Source organism: Diabrotica virgifera, chromosome 1, assembly GCF_917563875.1.
Source record: "Diabrotica virgifera virgifera chromosome 1, PGI_DIABVI_V3a".
NCBI lineage: Eukaryota > Metazoa > Arthropoda > Insecta > Coleoptera > Chrysomelidae > Diabrotica > Diabrotica virgifera.
Window position 1 is genome coordinate 127,648,013 of NC_065443.1, and position 20,930 is coordinate 127,668,942.

Sequence of the window (20,930 nt, forward strand, 5' to 3'; positions counted from 1 at the left end):
CTTAAATAAACAACAAAATATTTTTAGCAAACAAAGTAACATCGAGAAATCTACCACACAAGCAAGTTATGTTATTGCACACAAAATTGCTAAGTTATGTAAACCTTTTTCTGGAGCAGAATTTGTTAAACAGTGCATGGTAGAAGTGTCGGAGATATGTTGTCCTGAAAAAAAACATATTTTTGAAAATTTAAGCCTGTCAAGGAGAACAATAGTACGACGGATCGAAAATATTTCAGGAAATTTACTCGACCAGCTAAAAACAATAATTGCTGATTTTACATATTGTTCTCTGGCGTTGGATGAGTCCTGCGATATTACTGACACAAGTCAATTATTAATATTTATTCGGGGCATTAACAAAAAATGTGAAATTCGCGAGGAACTTCTTAGTGTGCATCCAATGAAAGATACAACTACCGGTGAAGACTTCTTTAACGCTGTTGAAGAGTGTTTAGTTAAAGTAAATTTACCTTGGAACAAAATAGTAAGCATCACTACGGATGGCTGTCCTAGTTTAACAGGGAAAAATGTGGGCTTACTAAAACGAATCAGCGACAAAGTAAAACAGTTGCAGCCAGAACAAGACATATTATTTTTACACTGCATTATTCATCAAGAAGTGTTATGTAGAAAAGTTTTAAAATTGAATCACGTCGTTACTGTTGTGACAAAAGTTGTAAATTTTATCCAGGAACGTGCCTTAAATCATCGACAGTTTGTTGAATTTTTGAAAGAAATTGAAAGTGACTTTTACGAAATTCCTTACTACACTGAGGTGAGATGGCTTAGCATCGGTAAAGTTTTGGACAGATTTCAATATTTGCTTGATGAAATAGTATCCTTCTTGTCGATAAAAGAAAAACTACATGATTTTCCTGAATTGCAAAATGGGGCATGGCTAAACGATTTGTCGTTTTCTGTAGATATTGTAAAATATTTAAATGAACTAAATGTAAATTTACAAGGGAAAAACCAGTTCGCTTTCAATATGCACTCAAATGTCAAAGCATTTATGATAAAACTAAACTTATTTGCTGAGAACTTTAATAAAAAAATATTAAACCACTTCCCATCATTACAAACACGACGAGAATTATTGAAAAATTCTGATTTTCTTAAATATAGTTCAGTAACACAAGACCTGCATACTGAATTCCAAAGAAGATTTCAAGATTTCAAAGCTATTGAAAAACCTTTGTCATTAATTAGTCAACCTTTCAATTTCGATGTGCAAGAAGCTCCTGTTGAAATTCAGCTAGAATTAATTGACTTACAGGCAAATAATTTATTAAAAGAAAATGTTCAATCAAACGAATTGAGTGCTTTCTACGGTGCTTTGAATACAGAACATTTTAAACATTTTTTAAACTATGTTCAAAAATACCTAGTTTTATTTGGTTCGACATATATTTGTGAAAGAACTTTTTCGTTGATGGTTTCCACGAAAAATAAATATCGATCACAAATTACTGACGAAAATCTACACTCGGTATTAAGGATTGCTACAAGTGATTTGGATCCCAATTTTGAAGAAATAATATCACATGAACATTCGCGATTTCACGTTTCGCATTAACTATTATAGAAGTTATACTTATAATGAGTATTCTATTAATTTTAACGTTTAATGTTTGTCTTTTTTTTATAATTTTATTTAATATTAGGTATATTTACAAAATATGTATCAATATAAATTAATTTGTATCGTTAAAATATAAATAAATAAGAAAATAAAATCTTTCAATAACTGATTTATTTAATTACCATTAATTTATTATTATTCTTCTAACGCCGACTCCACTAATGAAGGTTGGCTAAAACACCATTGCAAATTCGTCTCTATTTTCTGCTTTTTTTAAAAGCGTCTGTGTGTTTAACCCGGTCCAGTCTCAAATGTTTTCAGTCAGAATATTTGTCGTCTACCAGGACCCCTTTTTCCTTCGAACAACTCGTACATATCATTTCTGAGCATGTGCCGTAAATATGCTGTCTGTCTCCTTTTAATGGAGGTCAAAAGTTCTCTGTCTCTTTCCATTTCGTGCAACATCATTTTGTTCGTATATGATCGGTCCATGGTATTTTCTAAATTCTCCCAAAAAGCCACATCTCAAAAGCTTCCGGCTTTCTCATTAAGTCAGCATTAACAATCCAAGCTTCGGCACCATAAAAAAGAATAGAGTGGATATACAACATTTTATCAACTAATATCAGATTTGCAGATTGAGTCTTTGGTGACTCAGAAATGTCCTCATCTTCAAAAAGTCTACCCTCAATTGCTCTATTCTTGATCGAATTTATGATTTCGAATTTAAATCTTCCGTAATCCAGACTCCTAAGTAAGTATTTCATTTTGTCCACTTGCTCAATATCTTCATTTTTTATCTGGTTCTTTTTCTGGATCTTCTTATGATTTAATATAATGACCATTTTTTTTTCAATTACGTGACATATTTTACTGGGCACAAGTTTTTCGCATGTATTCCCAAGTAGGACAATTTATTATTACCATTTTCTAATTATTAACAGTCAAATTTCTTTGTCCAAATGCTTTAAAATAATACTTATAGTATTTATTTCTTGGGCAGGGAATAAACTACACCAAAAAAATTCGCGTGGGCACAGCGTACATATCCGGTATAGTCCTCCGGCCCGAGAGACATTTTGAAACTTTCATTTTGGCCCGCGCTTAAAAGTAATTGCCCACCCCTGATCTAAGCGGTTTTTTAAAATTTATGGGTTTTGCAATATTTTACCGTCAGCGAACGGACTAATAGTAGAGGATCCGATATAAGGCCGATCTGCATCGATCTATTTAATGGATAACGTGTGCGTGAAGTAACAATGTATTTTAAACGGGATTTACTTTTTCGCACTGTTTTTGACACACTTTCATATAATCAAATATCCTTAACTTTCGCGTTGTCATGGTGATGACATAATGAGCAATAAATTACAAAAAAAAATTTGACAGTTTTGTGGTTTGAAAGAAATTAGAATGTTTAAATAATTTCTAAAAATTGTAGAATAGGAATGAATTCCAGTGATGAAGAGTTACAGTTTTTTTATTTGTTTATCGTAGATAAAATATTGTATGAAACTGTGCGTGAAGTACTTTTTGCGAACTTAAGCGATGTATAGCACTCGCTCCGTTGTCGCTTGTGCTCTAAACATCACGTGCATTCGTAAAAAGCATACTTCACGAACTGTTTCATAAATAACTATTTTCATATATTAAAAAAAATGTTTCGACCCGGGTAGATATTATTCCAGATTTTCAGATTTCAGCACAGTGTTAGATGGTTGGGGCATATATGGAGAGCAGGTAGCGTAACAACTATAAACTCAATTTTACAATGGAAACCCGGGGTTAGAAGGAGACGCGGAGGAACTAGAATAAATGGTTACAGGAAGTAAAGGAAAATTTATATAGGGCAGGAATTAGAGACTAGCAGAAAAAGACAGAGGATAGAAAGAACTGGAGAAGCACAGTCAATAGTATCGAGTAGCAGACTGGGACTAATCTGCTCTAAAAAGATGGATCTAGATAGCTTTTTAGCAGCTCAACCCCACCTGGTGTATTTAGCCATTTAATTTTCTTATTACACATTATTATTGGTACATCAAAAATTAAAAGGACGGTGCCTGTAATAAAATCTAAAATTCAAAATTTAATCAAGAAAAAATAATAAATATTAAAATTTCCTATAAGTTCAAATTTATTTATTAAAATTTTTGATATAATTTTCATAAATAAATTACTTACTAATAACACTTTTTTAATTAATTCCAAAAAATCCATTTTGCAGCAATAATAAAATATTAGTATTTGTAAAATAAATATCAATCATATCATAAATACTACAGGTTTACAAAAAAAAACTAAATTTCGGACTATTTGACGAAACCATGTTACAAGGGGGTTTTTGGGGTGGCTGATCACGAATCCGGGGTCCGCTCACCTCTTTCACGCCAGGTAAAGGTCATTTCAAGGTCAAATCAAGATAAATCGACAGTCGCTCTGAGAAAGTATATTAGGGCGTTTTTGGTGTCGCTGATGACGAATCATTAGTCCGCTGACCTCTATCATGTCTAGTTCAAGGTCAAATCAACATAAATCGACACAATCGCTCTGAAAATATAGGGGTTTTGGAGTCACTGATCATGAAAACTGCGGTCCGTTGAGCTCTACCACGTAAGGTAATGGTCATTTCAAGGCCAAATCAGGACAAGTCCACAAAACTGATTTGACCTTGAAATGACCTTTACCTGTCGCGGTTGAGCTCAACGGACCCCAGTTTTGTGATCAGCGACCCCAAAAACCCCCTAATATACTTTTTCAGAGCGATCGTGTCCATTTATCTTGATTTGACCTCGAAATGACCTTGAGCTAGACGTGATAGAGGTCAGCGGACACAAATTCGTCATCAGCGACCACAAAAACCCCCTAATATACTTTTTCAGAGCGACTGTCGGTTTATCTTGATTTGACCTTGAGATTACCATTACCTGACGTGATAGAGGTCAGCGGACCCCGGATTCGTGACCAGCGAACCCAAAAACCCCCTAGTCATATGGTTTCGTCAAATATTCCGAAATGTATTTTTTTTGTAAACCTGTTTAATCAAAAGAATATCAATCTTTTAATTTAAATAGACAACTTTAAAACATAGAACTGCATTCACAACTGTATTCACAGTAAAAGTTTCAAAAGATCACACATTACGCTTAAAGTAAGAGGTAAATCAGCAGACGAGTCGTGACTTCCAAAATATGACAACACCGCTGGAAGTGACAACGCACCTTGAACTACCCTATATATGGAAGCCATAACGTATGCTGTACGCTTCGGTATATACGTATATATATACAAAATTTATTTTGGTAAATCCTTTCCCCTCAATAGGTAGACCCATTTTATAAGCCCCCCTTTTACCAAATACACAATTTTTAAAAAATAATTCCTAGTAGAAAAGGTGGAAGTCGGACAGCCTCTTCTGTATACCGGAAGTCACAACTTAACGTGCATCAATATATATATATATATATATATATATATATATATATATATATATAATATAATATAATAATCCCCAATATAATATATTTATAATTATATTTTATTTAATTATTAATTTTACGAAAAGAAATTATTCTTTATAAAAAGTTCTGCATAGCCTAGCAATCAAGATTCAATCATAATGTATTAAATTTTATCAATTTTATACGAGATGTCAAAAAAAATATGAATTTGATTATATGAATGAAAATATGAATATTGAAAATTGTGATTAAAAAAAGTTGTTCAGAATTAAAAACTATGTTTCAATATGAAATTACATCCTTTTAGTTGAAATATTGTGAACTATAAAGGTAGTTTACTCTTGAGCGAAATTCATATTTTTTGACATACCTCGTGTAAAATTGATAAAATTTGATATCTTATAATTGCATAAGTTTTTAGACCATTCAGAGATTTTTATAAAGAATAACTATTTTTCGTAAAATCAACAATAACGTCTTCATAAATCAGTTATCATAAATCAAAATGATTTTGGGTATCCGTAATTAGAAGAAAATTTTCAAAATTTTTTTTTTTCAATTAGAGAAATGTAATTGCTAATTTTAACACAATTTTTAATTTCAAACAACTTTGCTTAATAACAATTTTCGATATTGTGAAATTTAAAGGCACTTTTTAGTCCTTAGCGAAATTCATATTTTTTGACATACCTCGTATACTGTTGATAAAATTTGATATCTGACGATTGCATCTTAGGTTTTAGATTATGCAGAGCAGTTTATGAAGAATAACTTTTTTTTCGTAAAATTGACATTAAAAAAGTTTCTCATATGGTTCGAAGTTACTAAGACACATTGTATATGTATTGATATATTTATATTTTTATATATCTATATTTTTATACATAATATATTGGTTATATCTTACCTAAACTTCCTCCTGTAACTACAGCAGTCTTTCCCACTAAACATACATTGCTGTTACATTTCATGCAACAATATTTGAAAAAAAGATTTAAGAAAAAAGCACCTATTATTAAAAGTACTGGCCAATAGAACACACTTGTCACGAACATAGTCATTGTAATAGTGAATGATTAGGTAATAAAAAACTTTGATCATTTACCTACTCCAAAAATGATGGAATAGTTTTAATTTATATGCATGTAAATTAGAGGTGTTATAATCTACGTCGTTTTGTTTTTTTTATTTATAGTCCGGTAAAGTTCTTTATACTTTATGAATGTATGTTTATACAAGTGAAGTTATTAGGTAAAAGAACAATATTTTAAAAAAAGTAGAACTTCATTAACAACAGTGGCGGATTTTGACATTTGCCCTGGGAGGGAAATTTGTCTTAGGGAGGAACTTCAATGAAACACCAACCAAAAGACATAAAAAGATAATCCCAAACTACATAAAAAACATAAATCATAACTTATATGCATTAAGTTTCCTTAATTTGCCTAACTAGCGTGTTTATTAGGTTGAATTTGTCTGTCTGTGGTTTAACTTCTATGTCAGCTAATATATTTTTATGTTTCAACAATTTTTTCTTCAATATTGGACCTTGTTAGGACGGGAAATTTCCCCATTTCCCTTCCCGTAGAACCGCCACTGATTAATAAGGGTCTTCGTACTAGAATGAATAAAATATAAAAAGGGACTTAACGGTCCACCCGTTATAATATCATTTTTAGCTCTTTAATTATTTTTATAATTATTTTCTCTTGACCTCCCAATTAATTTCTGTAACTTTCTCGTAGGACCACTTACGTGACGTCACACGTCGGCGTCTACTGAACATACTTGTCGAATCGTTCCGTGACATTTAATTCATGTTCTGTGGTCGTTTGAGGTTCTCTTTGAAGCAGAGAGGAATGACCGACACTTGGCTAGTGGCTGTGAGGTTGATAGTTGGTACCATAAAATGGCGGATGATTCACATCTAAATTATTTTATTTAACATCCAGTTTTTAAAGTAAAGTGAAAGGTTACAAAGTTACCACCAATGGTTTTCTGCAGTAGGGAGACATGTGGGTAACACAATTCCACTTGGAATCGGAATAAAAATCACCGGTAAAAAAAATTCCTTTTTTATAATAGGGGAAGGGCGGGCACAACGGGGTGGACGGGCAAGACGGGGTACCGCGATTGAGAACGAAACCCCCAACTCTATCTACTTTGTACCGTCACAGGTACTTGCAGGAGACGAGCCTCTGTAATTTGATCGAGTTTTAAACCGGTAGTGCAAACAATACCGTTGTAGGCGACTGAAGTGTATTGTGTGACTAACGGACGAGTAGTAGTTGTAATTGTTAAGAGCGATTTAAACTAAGGTAAGTACTGTTAGGTTATTTGCACATTATTTTTTTTCATTTCAGCTAAACATGTACTATTTTGAGCGTAATATGTCGTAGCGGTTGTTCAAATAAACAATGTTTTAAGAATTTTTTAACACTTAACCTAAAAGTAGTGCAAAGCGGGCTAAACGGGGTAGAGTAGGGTAGGTTAGGGTACCCCATTTTGCCCTTCCTTAAATTAGGTACTTTGTTTCAGATGGTGTTTAAATACAAACGTGTCACCCAGAGGCAGAGCTGGTCTACACAGTCTATGGAAGGGGCGGTCAGAGCTGTAATCAACGGCGAAATGGGACATTACCGTGCATCGGTTCAGTTTAATGTCCCACAAACCACACTCGAACGTTATGTGAAAAAACGAAAAAATGATCCAGATGTGCTTATTTCAAAAACTATGGGAAATTACAAGCCAGTTTTTACACAGACGCAGGAACAGGAAATCGCTGGTTACCTAAAAAATATGGAAGAACGATTATTTGGGTTTACGATGGAAGAATGCAGAGGTCTCCCCTTTCAGTTAGCTGAATTAAATGGTGTTGATCATCCATTCAACAAAAGAACTCGAATGGCTGGAAAAGCTTGGATGCAAAGCTTCTTAAAGAGACATGCGGAGCTGTCGATAAGAAAACCTGAGGCTACGTCTGGAATGAGAGCTAGAGGGTTCAATAAAGTTGCTGTTTCACAGTTTTTTACACTACTGGTAGAAGTAGTTGAAAAGTATAATTTTTCAGCAGAAAAAATATATAACGTCGACGAAACCGGAATTACAGTGAATCCAAAGGGAAGTTCCAAAGTTATAGCTACGAAGGGTAAACGGCAGGTGGGGAACTTAACATCCGGAGAACGCGGAGAGTTAGTAACTGCGGAGATATGTTTTTCAGCAGCAGGTGCTTACATGCCTCCTATGTTGATTTTTCCTCGCAAAAGAATGCAGCAAGGGTTAATGGATGGAGTGGTGCCTGGTGGTTGGGTGGAGTTGAATCAAAAAGGGTGGATAGACATGGAACTCTTTTTTAAATGGTTTAAGAAATTCGAAAAATTTTCTAAAGCGTCAAAAGAAGCACCGGTGTTTCTTTTATTGGACGGCCACTCTTCCCATACAAAGAATTTGGAATTAATAAATTATGCAAGAGATAACGGTGTAATTCTCTTATGTTACCCTCCTCACACAACTCATCGGCTGCAAGCTCTTGACGTCTCATTCATGAAGCCGCTAAGCACTTATTACGATGACGAAGTGAGAAAATGGCTGAGAACCAATCCAGGTAGAGTAGTGACATTTCACCAACTCTCATCATTATTTAGTACTGGTTTTATAAGGGCGGCTACAATGACAACTGCTATAAATGGATTTAAAAAAACTGGGGTGTGGCCTGTAGACTTAGGTGTTTTTTCTGACGCAGATATTTTGCCATCTGCAACAACTGAGATTGAAAAAAGAGAGAGAACTCCTGAACAAAATTGTGAGGTCTATCGAACTAGCAGTAAGCCAAACCAGCAAACAAATAATAATCCGACGTTTTCTGATGCAGTGCCATCAACTTCAAAAGCTATTACTCAATTCGAAGAAATAACACCAAGAAAGAAAACGATACCCACCGTTAGCCCACAACCAGACACATCAAGAGCTACTGTTCCATTCGGCGAAAGAACCCCTGAAAAGAATACAACACCAATCAGCAATGCGAAGCCAGGTACCTCTAGTTCCAATGATTCAGCTTTTCCGATAGTATCACCAACCGTTTTTATGCCTATTCCGCAAGCCAGTGCTGCAACTAAACGGAGTTCACACAGAAAGGGAAAAACTGCTATTTTGACTTCTACTCCTTACAAGAAAGAGCTGGAAGACGCTTTAGAAAAAAATAAGCCGAAAAGAATGCCAATGTTTGGGGTAGTAAAAAGAAAAATAGGAACCATCAAACAAACCGATGGTATTAAAGGGAAAACTATCACGAAAAAAGTAAAAGTTTCTAAAAAGTGTGATTCTTCAAGTGATAGTGAATCATGTGCTAGTGACGCAGAGTGCCTTTATTGTGGAGATCTTTATTCTACATCCTCTGAAGGATGGGCTTCATGTTCCAGGTGCATTCGTTGGGCGCATATGTCATGCGCTGGGATTGAAGAAGATGACGAAGAGATTTTTGTTTGTGAACTCTGCAAATAGGTAGTTTACGTGTTTATTGGGTTTTTATGCCTTATTTTCATCCTACCCCATTTTACCCTACCTGACGGGTAAAACGGGGTAAAAGGACTGTTCTTAATTTTTTATTGTTTTCATGTTGTATTTGTTTTTTGCTAGGAATAATTTATGTTTTTTTTGGATGTCCAAATATGCTTTTATTAATAAAATCATATGATGTTATTGTAAATATACACATTTTTTTGTACTGATCTTTCAACCTTAAGTACCCCATTTTGCCCGCCTTTCCCCTAATTTTGTTAGCTTTTTTTATGGAATATTAGTTTCATTGTTCAATTTCCTTAGTGAACCCATTAAGTGAAGTATGTAGATTATTTCGATTTTATTTAATATTCATTCAAGGGAAATTATAAGTATATTAATATGTTTTTGGTTTTACATAACCAAACATTTCTGAAGTCCTCAAGTAATATTGAACCTAATTATCATTACTTCGCTGTAGGTTTTAAACTGATTGAGCATCCAATATTTTTATAAATTGTCAAATAACTATCTAAAATTTTTTATTTCATTAGTAGTTCCAAAATGACACAAAATCTAGGCATCGGATAAAAAAGTTTATTTGAAGAAAGTGTATTTTTTTGTTCTTCTTAATGGCGGTACAGGCTCGTTTTTTTAATATTGTATTTAATTACAGAGTAATTTCCACATATTAATATATTTTTCAAATTGGGCTCTGTACCGCCATTCTTTATTATATTACGAATACGTGTGCCAAATATCTCGAAAAAATATTCAAAATTACAGCCGAAATCTTGGAACGCGTTTTGGCTACCTGTTGATCGCTACTGTATCACCTTAATCTAGTGATGTGCCCAAGAAATATATATATATACTCTTTTACTTGTTCTATTCTTGTTTGTGCCACTGTAATTATTAGTTCTTCTTGTTGATTGGTCATAATTTTTGTTTTACTGTAATTATTATTCAGTCCCATCTTTACCGATTCTCTATGTAGTTCTTCCATCATTTTTTGTAATTCTTCACTTTTTTCTGTTATTAATGCAATACAATCAGCGTATTGTAATTAATTCAGATATTGCCCGTTTATGTTTATATCCAGCCATCCCAATGTAGTTGTTTTAACACATTTTATACCGCTTGGTTGAATAGCTTGGGCGACAGGGTATCTCCTTGTTTTACTGCTCGGTTTATTTTAATAGGCTCCGTTTGTTTCATTAGCTTAATAGTTGTTGTTGCCTTGTTATATCATATTTGTAATTAAGTCGCTATATCTGGAGTCTATTCTGCTGTTTTGTAGGGAATTGATTACTGCCCAGTGTTCCACGCTATTAAATACTTTTTCGAAGTCACTAAGTGCCCTGTATAGCGGGATATGATATTCGTTATCATTTTCGATTAATATCTTCATCGTTAAATGGTGAGCACATGTAATGGATTTTTTTAGTGTTTGATAACATTTCTAAACTTAGTACATAATTCTAGTTTAACAAAATTTGGAGTTTTTAGTTCAAATGTTTTTAAAACATAATTTTCTGTATATTTCACTCGCACTATTGATTTCGATTAAGTAACTACCATTTAATGGAATATTGTCCGAATTTTTGTCGCATTTTTGAATACTTAATCACTTTGAATTAATACTCATTATGTTTACCTCTTATTTCTATAAATAATTTTGTAATCGTATTTTTCTAGCTTTAGACGGCATCGTATTAAATTTTGAATTTGACTTTTTTAGACTGAAAATCCAAGATAATGGTTTCTGATCCGTGTATACCTATGCTATTGTCAAACCCCTAAGTTCAGGTGTTCCTAGGTTTGACTAGTCAATCCTCATATCTGCCTAAAGGTCTTAGTCAAACCCCGAAATAAATGCCATTTTCGGCCTTTAACTAGTCAAGCCTAGGAGAGACTAATTTGGTCAGACAAACGTCGAAACTTAATATCATGAAATCGGGCTTTGACCAGTCAAACTTCGCAGGTATTAAAATATCATAATTTGTTAGATTGGATTTAATAAAATGCCATTTTCAACGAAAACTTTTCGTTTATAAATTCGCAAAGTCTGTGTGCTATTGTGTTGCCGCTCCTGCAATAATTAGAGCAGATTTATCGATGGATTCATATGTAGTTTTGTCTTCTGAATCCAAATCTGAAAACGGCATATCGATATCTCTAACCGTCTTCGAGATAATCGACCTCAAAGTCTAAAATGTGACGTCACAATCCTTTTATTTTCTGCCGACACACTAAACGTCAGCTGATATCGTTGCTAGTAAGTAGGCTAGTTTTTTAATCTGAATTTGTAAAGCAACACATAGGTTATTTACATTATTTGAGTTTGACACTTCGTGGATGTCAAACTAAATTTTAAATAAAGTATTAATAAAATATCAATGACATTTGATAGTGAATTTAATTATTATATAAAATAAATACGATGTTCAAAAATACAATTTGAGTATAATATTTTGAAAGCAATAATTTATTAACAATTTTAAAAAGGTTTATACGAGTATACGGCCTTCCTTTTAATGGACTGTTCCATTTGTTATGAAATGAAAATTGTTATTATACTCGGTTCGCTAAACTCAGACACAACTGGCTAGTGATTTTAGTAGGTATTTTTTTTTGTTTTTTACCAATTTTGCCAAAATTGGCAAGATTACTAATTATTTAGTAATTATTAACTATTTAGTAATTATTTTTTTTGCCAAATTGGTAAAATTACTAACTAAAATCACGAGCCAGTTGTGTCTGAGTTTAGCGAACCAACTATATGAAATGTTGTTTGGAATAAAAAATTATGGTCTGATATATGCAATTACATCCTTCTAACGGAAAAAATATTTGAAGATTTTTCTCAAATTATGGATACCAACAACATTTTCATTTATAACTCTTTTATTTTTAATTTGACGAAAAAAAGTTATTCTTCATAAAAAACTCTTCATGGTCTAAGATTTATTATGCAACCATTATATATCAGATTTTATTAATTTTATACGAGGTATATAAAAATATGAATTTCGAACAGGAGTAAACTACCTTTATAGTTCACAGCATTTAAATTAGAATGATATAATTGCACATTAAAACATAATTTTTAATTCTAAACAACTTTTCATAATACCAATTTTCCATATTATGAATCAAAAATACGTAAATAAACAAAATTTTCGTTATGATAATGCTCACATTTTCAGCTTGTTAAATTTTTATTTTTATTATTTTTATTTTGTCCTAACTAAAATATAAAATTAGTCTTTATTCTCACATGGTGAAACATTATAACATTTAGAATTGCACAATAAGTTAGACCTTTTGCACTTACAGAATTTTGAAGAGAATTTTTTATTGCAGTAGCGTTTTATAAATACTTGTCCACACTTTAGAACCTTTTGCGCTGATTTCTCTTATTAGGCAGGCCGCACATCAAAGAAACATGAAACGTAAATTACGTTTCATGGAAATAAAACACTGCTAAACAAATATACGTCTGGCCATTTATGAAACTCTTCGAAAATAAAAATGTGTCATGAGCATGAATCACACTCGTTTCATTGGTAGGCGGACTTTGAGATTTGTTTAGCAGTGTTTTATTTTCATGAAACATGTTTTACGTTTAATGTTTCATGTTTTTCGTTTCATGTTCCTTTGGTGTGCGGCTTGCCTAAGGCACACGTCTAAACAGATCTTGAAGTCCGCCTACCAATGAAACGAGTGTGATTCATGCTCATAACACATTTTTATTTTCGGAAAGTTTCATATTCGTCTATTTGCTTAGCAGTGTTTTATTTCCATGAAACTTGATTTACGTTTCATGTTTCTTTGATGTGCGGCCTGCCTAAGAGACAGCTAAACGTCGGACACGGACACATCTTCGAAATTAAGAACATTCTTTATTCTTTTTGCATTCTTTTATTTGATTCCTCGAAAAGAAAGTGTGTTTATTATTCGGTGTTTTATTTCTACTCTGTATAAACCGTCAACTGTTTTATCTTGAATGAAGACGGATGAATCGCTTTTTCTTTATGTATTTTTATATTTTTTCTGTATAAACAAACTTTCAAAGCCTTCATAGTATGAACCAAGTGTGCTGTAAGTGCACATAACATGTAACTATAACCTGATTACGATGACATTCTCATTTCATAATATATCTGAGCTAAAATGAAATCCATGTACTTAGCCAAACCCAATTTCAAGTAAATAATAATTACAAGAAAAAATTTAAATATACATAAAAAACATGCTTTTAATATTACTATGTAGGTACTAAGTATTATTGAAATGAATAGTTAAGTAAATTGATAACGTTTTCTAACTCTTTCTCTGCCCGAAGGACCTATTTTATATCGAATCTGACAGCGTACAGCACGACCAGATTCACTTTGTATTTGAGATTTGGATGCGCACTGTTGTTGATGTTCGGTTTTTCCATATTTTCTAAATTCTATTTTGGTATCGTCCAGGTATTTTACTTGGCGAGACGTTACCAAAATAAAATTTTCAAAATTTGGAAAAACCGAACGTCAACAACAGTGCGCATCCAAATCTCAAATACAAAGTGAATCTGGTCGTGCTGTACAGTACAGTACAGATATACAGATCAACGTTTGACTAAGTCTGTCAGTCGCACAGTCGCTTCTAGAATCTCCTACGCCCTAGGCAAAGCCCAAAACAGATTATTTTTCTTTCGACGTTTGACTGAAAAGTTAGGTACTTCTAGGTTTGACTAAAAACACTTCAGCCAAAGGCCGAAAATATAATTTATTTCGGGGTTTGCCTAAGATCGGTAGTTAGACCTGAGAATTTACTAGTCAAACCTAGGAGCGCTGGAACTTCGGGGCACTTTATATGTAAGGTTCTTACGATGTCAGTTGGACCAGTATAAAAACAAAATTCGACACCGATTGTCGGCACCGTTTGTAAAACATAGGCGGCGCAATAGAAATTAATGAGTAAACTTTTATTTTTAAATTATGGTTCAATATTTGTTAAACAGTAATAATGTTGTTAACTGTTCACATTTCTTTATGAAATTGACATCAAAGATAATTAAAAATACATAATACAAATGAAATTTAACGTGCTTATTAATTTGAGAACTAAAGAAATAAGACTACACTTTGAATATACACATAAAATACATGAAAACGAACAATTCCTCTTCCAGTCGAATTGTCTAATTCATGACTAATGAAGAGATCACTTTTACTACTGTATAGTATTTTTACTACAAAAGCGATATTACGTAGGTCAAAATTTTTGACGTAAGAGAACTGTCAAAACATTAGAATGTGACTCTTCATTATATCCATGTTTATAATAAACATGGCAATAATGAAAATTCACATTCTAATGTTTTGACAGTTCTCTTACGTCAAAAATTTTGACCTACGTAATATCGCTTTTGTAGTAAAAATACTATACATAGGACATATTTTTGACAAGTTGAAATATATCACTATCCGTGTGTTCAGAACTTGATTCGACACTTGTCGTGTTTATAACTACCACACCAATATTGGAAAAGAAGTGAAAGGCGCAATTTACACAACAGTTATCAGACCAATAATGACATAAATACGCGGCAGAAACACGACTTGATACAGAAAGGACAGAAAGAATGCTAGAAACAGCAGAGATGAAAATACTTTGAAAAATCGATGGGATATGGGAAGAGGTAGAAGTGCAGATATACGACAGATATGCAAGGTGGACAACATCAATAACTGGGTAAAAAGCAGAAGAGTATAATGGAACAACTACATGAGCCAAATGACAAAAAACAAAGTAGTAAGGACGGCGAGAGACGGTTCCCCAATAGGAAGACGATCAGTTAGGTCTGTATCCCGCGTATGAAAAAAAAAAGTTGATTAATAGTAAGCTGAAAATTTGTTAATAGCTTAAACGGTGTCTAGTCGGATAAACTGTGATATATGAGAACACTGTAACAGGGGCAGTTTTAATTGTGGTTAAAAATTTGGAACGGTCAGACTTAAACTCTCCGAACAGAGATTAAACTCTCATGCAAAAATCAGACTGCTATTTATCAGCTGTCATAATTCCTGTCATTTGACATATTCTACATGCTCCACTCATTAAAACGCCCATTTGGTGATAAATAGCAGGCTGATTTTTGCATGAGAGTTTAATCTCTGTTCGGAGAGTTTAAGTCTGTTCTGTCGGACAAAATACATGTGCCGTTTTCGTGGTCTGGCCGTTCCAAATTTTTAACCTGTTCCACAATTAAAACTTCCCCTATTCCAGTGTTCCCATATATCAAAGTTTCTCCAACTACACACCCTTAAGCTATTAAAAAATTTTCAGCTTGCTATTAATCAACTTTTTTTTCATACGCGGGATCCAAAACTAAGTGGGAAGACCACGAAAACGATGGAATGACAACTTACTGGAGCCACATTGAAAAACAGACAGTCATGTCTACACAAGAAGAAGAAGGAAAAGAAGAAGAAGACATTAATATTGGTGACAAAGCAAGATAATATTTTTATTTTACTTGAACTTGAGCTACACAATTTTTCCAAATGTCACTTTTGACTTGTAAGTATATATATTGTATTAAAACAGTAAATAGTGAAGAATTACCAAGAATGATGGAAGCACTAGATAGTGAATCGACAAAGATGGGACTGAACATCGCTTACAGTAAAACAAAAGCCATGACCAATCAACAAGGAGAACCAATAATTACAGTGGCACAAACAAGAATAAAGCAAGTAAAAGAGATATTCTAGGACAAATCACTAAATTAAATAAAAAAAATAAGACCGAAGAAATAAAAAAAAATAATAAGATTGGCCTGGGCATCACTCGGAAAACTGTCTTTTATTCTAAAGAAAAAAAAAATACACCCAATACCTAAAATCAAGAGTCTTCAATCAAAGTACACTCCCTCTCCTCATATATGGCTCTTAGACATGGACACATACAAAGGAAAATATGGAAAAAATAAAAATATGAAACATGAAAAATTCCATTAATTACATTATCCAATCAGCGGACTGAGCAAATTGACGTCATTAAATCTCGCATAATATATGGGACATCCTGTATAAACAATACAGTTTCAGTATAATACAATACAATAAAATTTAAAATTGATCATTAAAAGTATATAATACTTACAAATGCAATTTAATGTGCTTATTCATTTTTTAAGTACTTATTTATTTAGCGTATGGCTACATCACAGGTTCATATATATACATATATATATATATATATATATATATATATATATATATATATATATATATATATATATATATATATATATATATATATATATAAATTACAAACAACAGTAAATACAAAAATATTCTACAAACAAACATCTAGATTATAAATACATTCGATTGACTCTTTTGTAGCAACCAGGAAATCCGAAGGGTTGCCGTTATATGATCTAATCGGGCATTCCTCTACCATGTGTTTCAGTGCCGGTTTAACCTAAGTTCGGGCCCTGGGCGCTGGAGGTTTAGGGGCCCCCTTTATTGCTATTCGTTGTCAGTTTTTTAACAAGAAAACACATGCATTAACTATAAAAAGTTTATTGTAAAATCCATAAAGTAATTTTTTTTAAACAAGCAAGAAGAATAGCAAACGTAAAAAATAAACCAAAAATACTTTTAAAAACATAAATAAAAAACAGAAAGTTCCACAAAACAACACATGACAAGCAAAAAAACATATTCTAAAAAATACATAAAGACAAAAATTAGATCACTGTTTTTCTTGACTTGGCATTCGCAAACTGCCATGTAATATTATCACAATTCGGTTTCTCCAGTTCTTCACCCAAATTTGACCTTAAATATGTTTTTATTCTATTTAAAGCCGAAAAAGACCGCTAACCTGACGCGTCAAATAAATTTGCAGTAAAGTTAAGATATTGGGAAAAGTTGCCTTTACATCCTGGAAGACATCAAATTTTTCATAAATTATAATATGTTTATTCAAATTTTGGCATAACGTTACAGAATAATTTCATTATGCAAGTTCTCTTTGGTTTCATCAACATCATTTTTATGTTTCTCGCATAAAGTATTAATTGACGTCTTGTATTCTTCTTTATCTAGATTAAAAAACATCTAAAAGCTGATGTCACACCCTTGTAGCATTCAATTCGCGATTCTGAAAACAGCGACTAATTTTCTAGGCTCTAAATTTTCTGCGACACCGATTTTTTGTCGCCGCGACTACAAATCGCAAGTGGAGTGCTAGCCTAAGAGGCCACTGTATAATGCCAAATTGCAATTTTTGTAATCGCTTTACTTTTGAATGTTATCAGAGTGTGTACCTATTGTTTGGGTATTGGCATTTTCGAGAACAATCTATTCTTTATCTATAAATTAGATGTATGTATATCTATTTTTGACTTTCGTTTAACTATTTTAAAAGAACTTATTTTAAAGCCGAAAAGTGAGATATACCTATTATTATTTAAGCCCCATAATTCAAAATGAAATTATTAGAAACTAAAAAAACTCCGTTTATGCGATTATTTTGGATACAATTCGAGACACATATAAATCTGACAACTTTCTGTAGTTTTTGGAGAAGGCCCCCGCCACAAACACTGACACGGGGCCCCTATGAAGAGATGTAACAATAGAACATAGACTTTTGCAGTGTATTGGCGTACCTGCGTATGAGATTTTTTTGGAGAATGTGTAGATTATTTAGCGTCTTTATTTTTTTATAATTAAGAGGAACGGGCCCCGGGCCCCTGGGCGCCCGCCCCAAGCGCCCATTGGATAAACCGGCACTGATGTGTTTTACTGTTTGCCTTTCGGCGCCGCAGTCGCAATTTGGTGATTGTATTTTTCCCCATCTGAAAAGTGAGTCGGAACATCTGCCACAGTTCGTCTTTAAGTGTAGTTCGTTTTTAAGTACTAAAGAAATGAGACAAAAAATGTATTATAAAAATAAAATAATTGTAAGTTATGACGACGACACTGTTTATTTAGTGTTTATATTGCTTGCCGCCTTTGAAACATGAGAAGGTATTTTGACCAGATAACGATATGATTTGAGCCTAAGCACTTCCGAACAATTTGACCAATTACTCTTCAGTATTGCCCAATAAGATACGTTAGAAAGTAGTAAGCCACACCCGCGTCCATGTGGACTAATACAAGGAGTGATCAATTTTGAAGCAAGCAAATGTTTATATGGTTTATCTTTATTTCTATGCTCTTCGTAGAATTATTGACCGGACCCCAAAAATGCTTCTGGTCCAACTGACATCGTAAGAACAGTACAGGGTTATTCACTATATTTTGCCCCCCTGTAAACTGCTTTATTTACAGAATTAGAAAAAAATTAAAAATACAAAAGTTATTCGATTTTTAAAATATGATTTTTTGACATATATAACATACTAGTGACGTCATCCATCTGGGGGTGATGACGTAATCGACTATTTTTTTAAATGAGAATAGGGGTCGTGTGATAGCTCATTTGAAAGGTAATTCAATTATCTATTCAGTAATATAAACATTAAGATAATTATTTATACAGGGTGTCCAAAAACATTTTCTTTGAAGTAAATTAATTGACACAAAAAGAAGATTGTATGTAATTTATTTCATTTAAAATACATTCTACTGCTGTTAGAAAACAGAAATAAAAGTTTATTGCACAAATAAACATTGATTTTTGCTTAAATTCAATGTTTAAACTGCCAAGAGGCAGATGGGTGGCAGGTTGAACATTGAATTTAAGTGAAAAGTGAAAAGTAATGTTTATGTGTTCAATAAACATATATTTCTGTTTTCTGACAGCAGTAGAATGTATCTTGAATTAAATAAATTACATGCATTCTTCTTTTTCTGTCAATTAATTTAATTAAAAATTTTTTTTTTGGACACCCTGTATAATCATGTTAATGTTTATATTACTGAATAGGGAATTGAATAACCTTTCAAATGAGGTAGCACTCTACCCTATCCGCATTTAAAAAAATAGTCGATTACGTCATCACGCCCAAATGGATGACGTCATTAGTACGATATATATGTCAAAAAATCATAATTTAAAAATCGAATAACTTTTATATTTTACATTTTTTTCTAATTCTGTATATAAAGCAGTTTACAGGGGGATCAAAATATAGTGAATAACCCTGTACGTACAGTGCTAGTCAAAAGTCCGTACCCCCCTCGTATCTTTTGAACGATTGTATCTATAATAGTTAAATTTGGCGGAAGGAAATAAACGGATGCAAGCTTCTTAACTAGTCATGACAGGTGACGTAATAGTGACAGATGATGTTACAGAGCCAGTGTGACCGACAATTTTAAATAGGACCTTATGGCAAGTGATACCTCGTTTGGAAGGTATTCAAAATAACTATTCAGTCACACTAATTTTTTCGGGTTTTACATAGTTTATTTTGATTTTGTTGAATAAATTAAATAAATTTAATATTGCAGTTTCGCATTTAATTAATAAAAATTCAAAGGGGCACCTGTGATTTTTTGTCAAAAAAGTTGACGTTTTTCAATTCTCTAGTAGTTTTTACGCCAACGGCAACCTCTTTAACAAGTAATCATATGCGGAAATTTTGAATTTTTATTAATTAAATGCGAAATTACAATTTTATATTTATTTCATTTATTTATCCAAATTAGCTTAAACCCAAACAAAATTAGTATACTAAATAGATATTTTCTATATCTTTCAAACGAGGTGTCACTTGTCATAAGGTCCCATTTAAAATTATCTGTCACAGTGGCGCTGTAAAGTCATCTGTCATAATTACGTCACCTCTCATGACTAATAAAGAAGCTTACGTCCGTTAATTTCGTCCCTCCAAATTTCACTATTATAGGTATAACCGTTTAAAAGATACGAGGGGGGTACGGACTTTTGACTAGCACTGTATAATTTTATTGTTAGCAGTTCTTTTTCTATGGTCGAATAATTTGTCTCTGATTTATTAAGTGTTCTTGATCCGTATGCAATGGGAATTGCATAAGTTGGTTTGCTTCTCAAGGTCTACGACTTAACACCATAAAAAGAACCGAGAAGACGTAGTATCGTAGCATCCTTACTTTTATACCAAGAGAAAGGTTGTTGCTCTTGAATGTCGGGGCTAACAAGTTTCAATAAATATATTGAAAATGGTGTTCCGCCATTCTAGCAACTTTTTCTTTCTTCCTTTTTTTACCAAATTTTGTGAAGTCCAGTCTGCTATCATTCCACACATAACTTTACATGCTTCTGCCACCAAGGTCTGCATATTCGCCACTGAAGCTAATATTTGCGTATAGTCGCCAAAGCTTTTCAACCTAGCCCTCGAAGACGTCTTAAAAACTACAAATTGGTCAACTTATGGTAGTAACGAGGAA

The 20,930-nt window shown here is 32.9% G+C and overlaps 1 protein-coding gene across 1 annotated transcript in view; it reads right to left on the reverse strand.

The window, feature by feature from the left end:
- Positions 1-6,167, reverse strand: part of LOC114331312 (retinol dehydrogenase 13-like) — a 39,451-nt gene extending 33,284 nt beyond the window's left edge. Inside the window, exon 1 of the mRNA XM_028280841.2 lies at positions 5,951-6,167. Coding sequence (XP_028136642.2) covers positions 5,951-6,104 — 154 coding nt within the window. The 5' untranslated portion in view covers positions 6,105-6,167. The remainder of the gene's footprint in view (positions 1-5,950) is intronic.
- Positions 6,168-20,930: the final 14,763 nt, after the last annotated feature.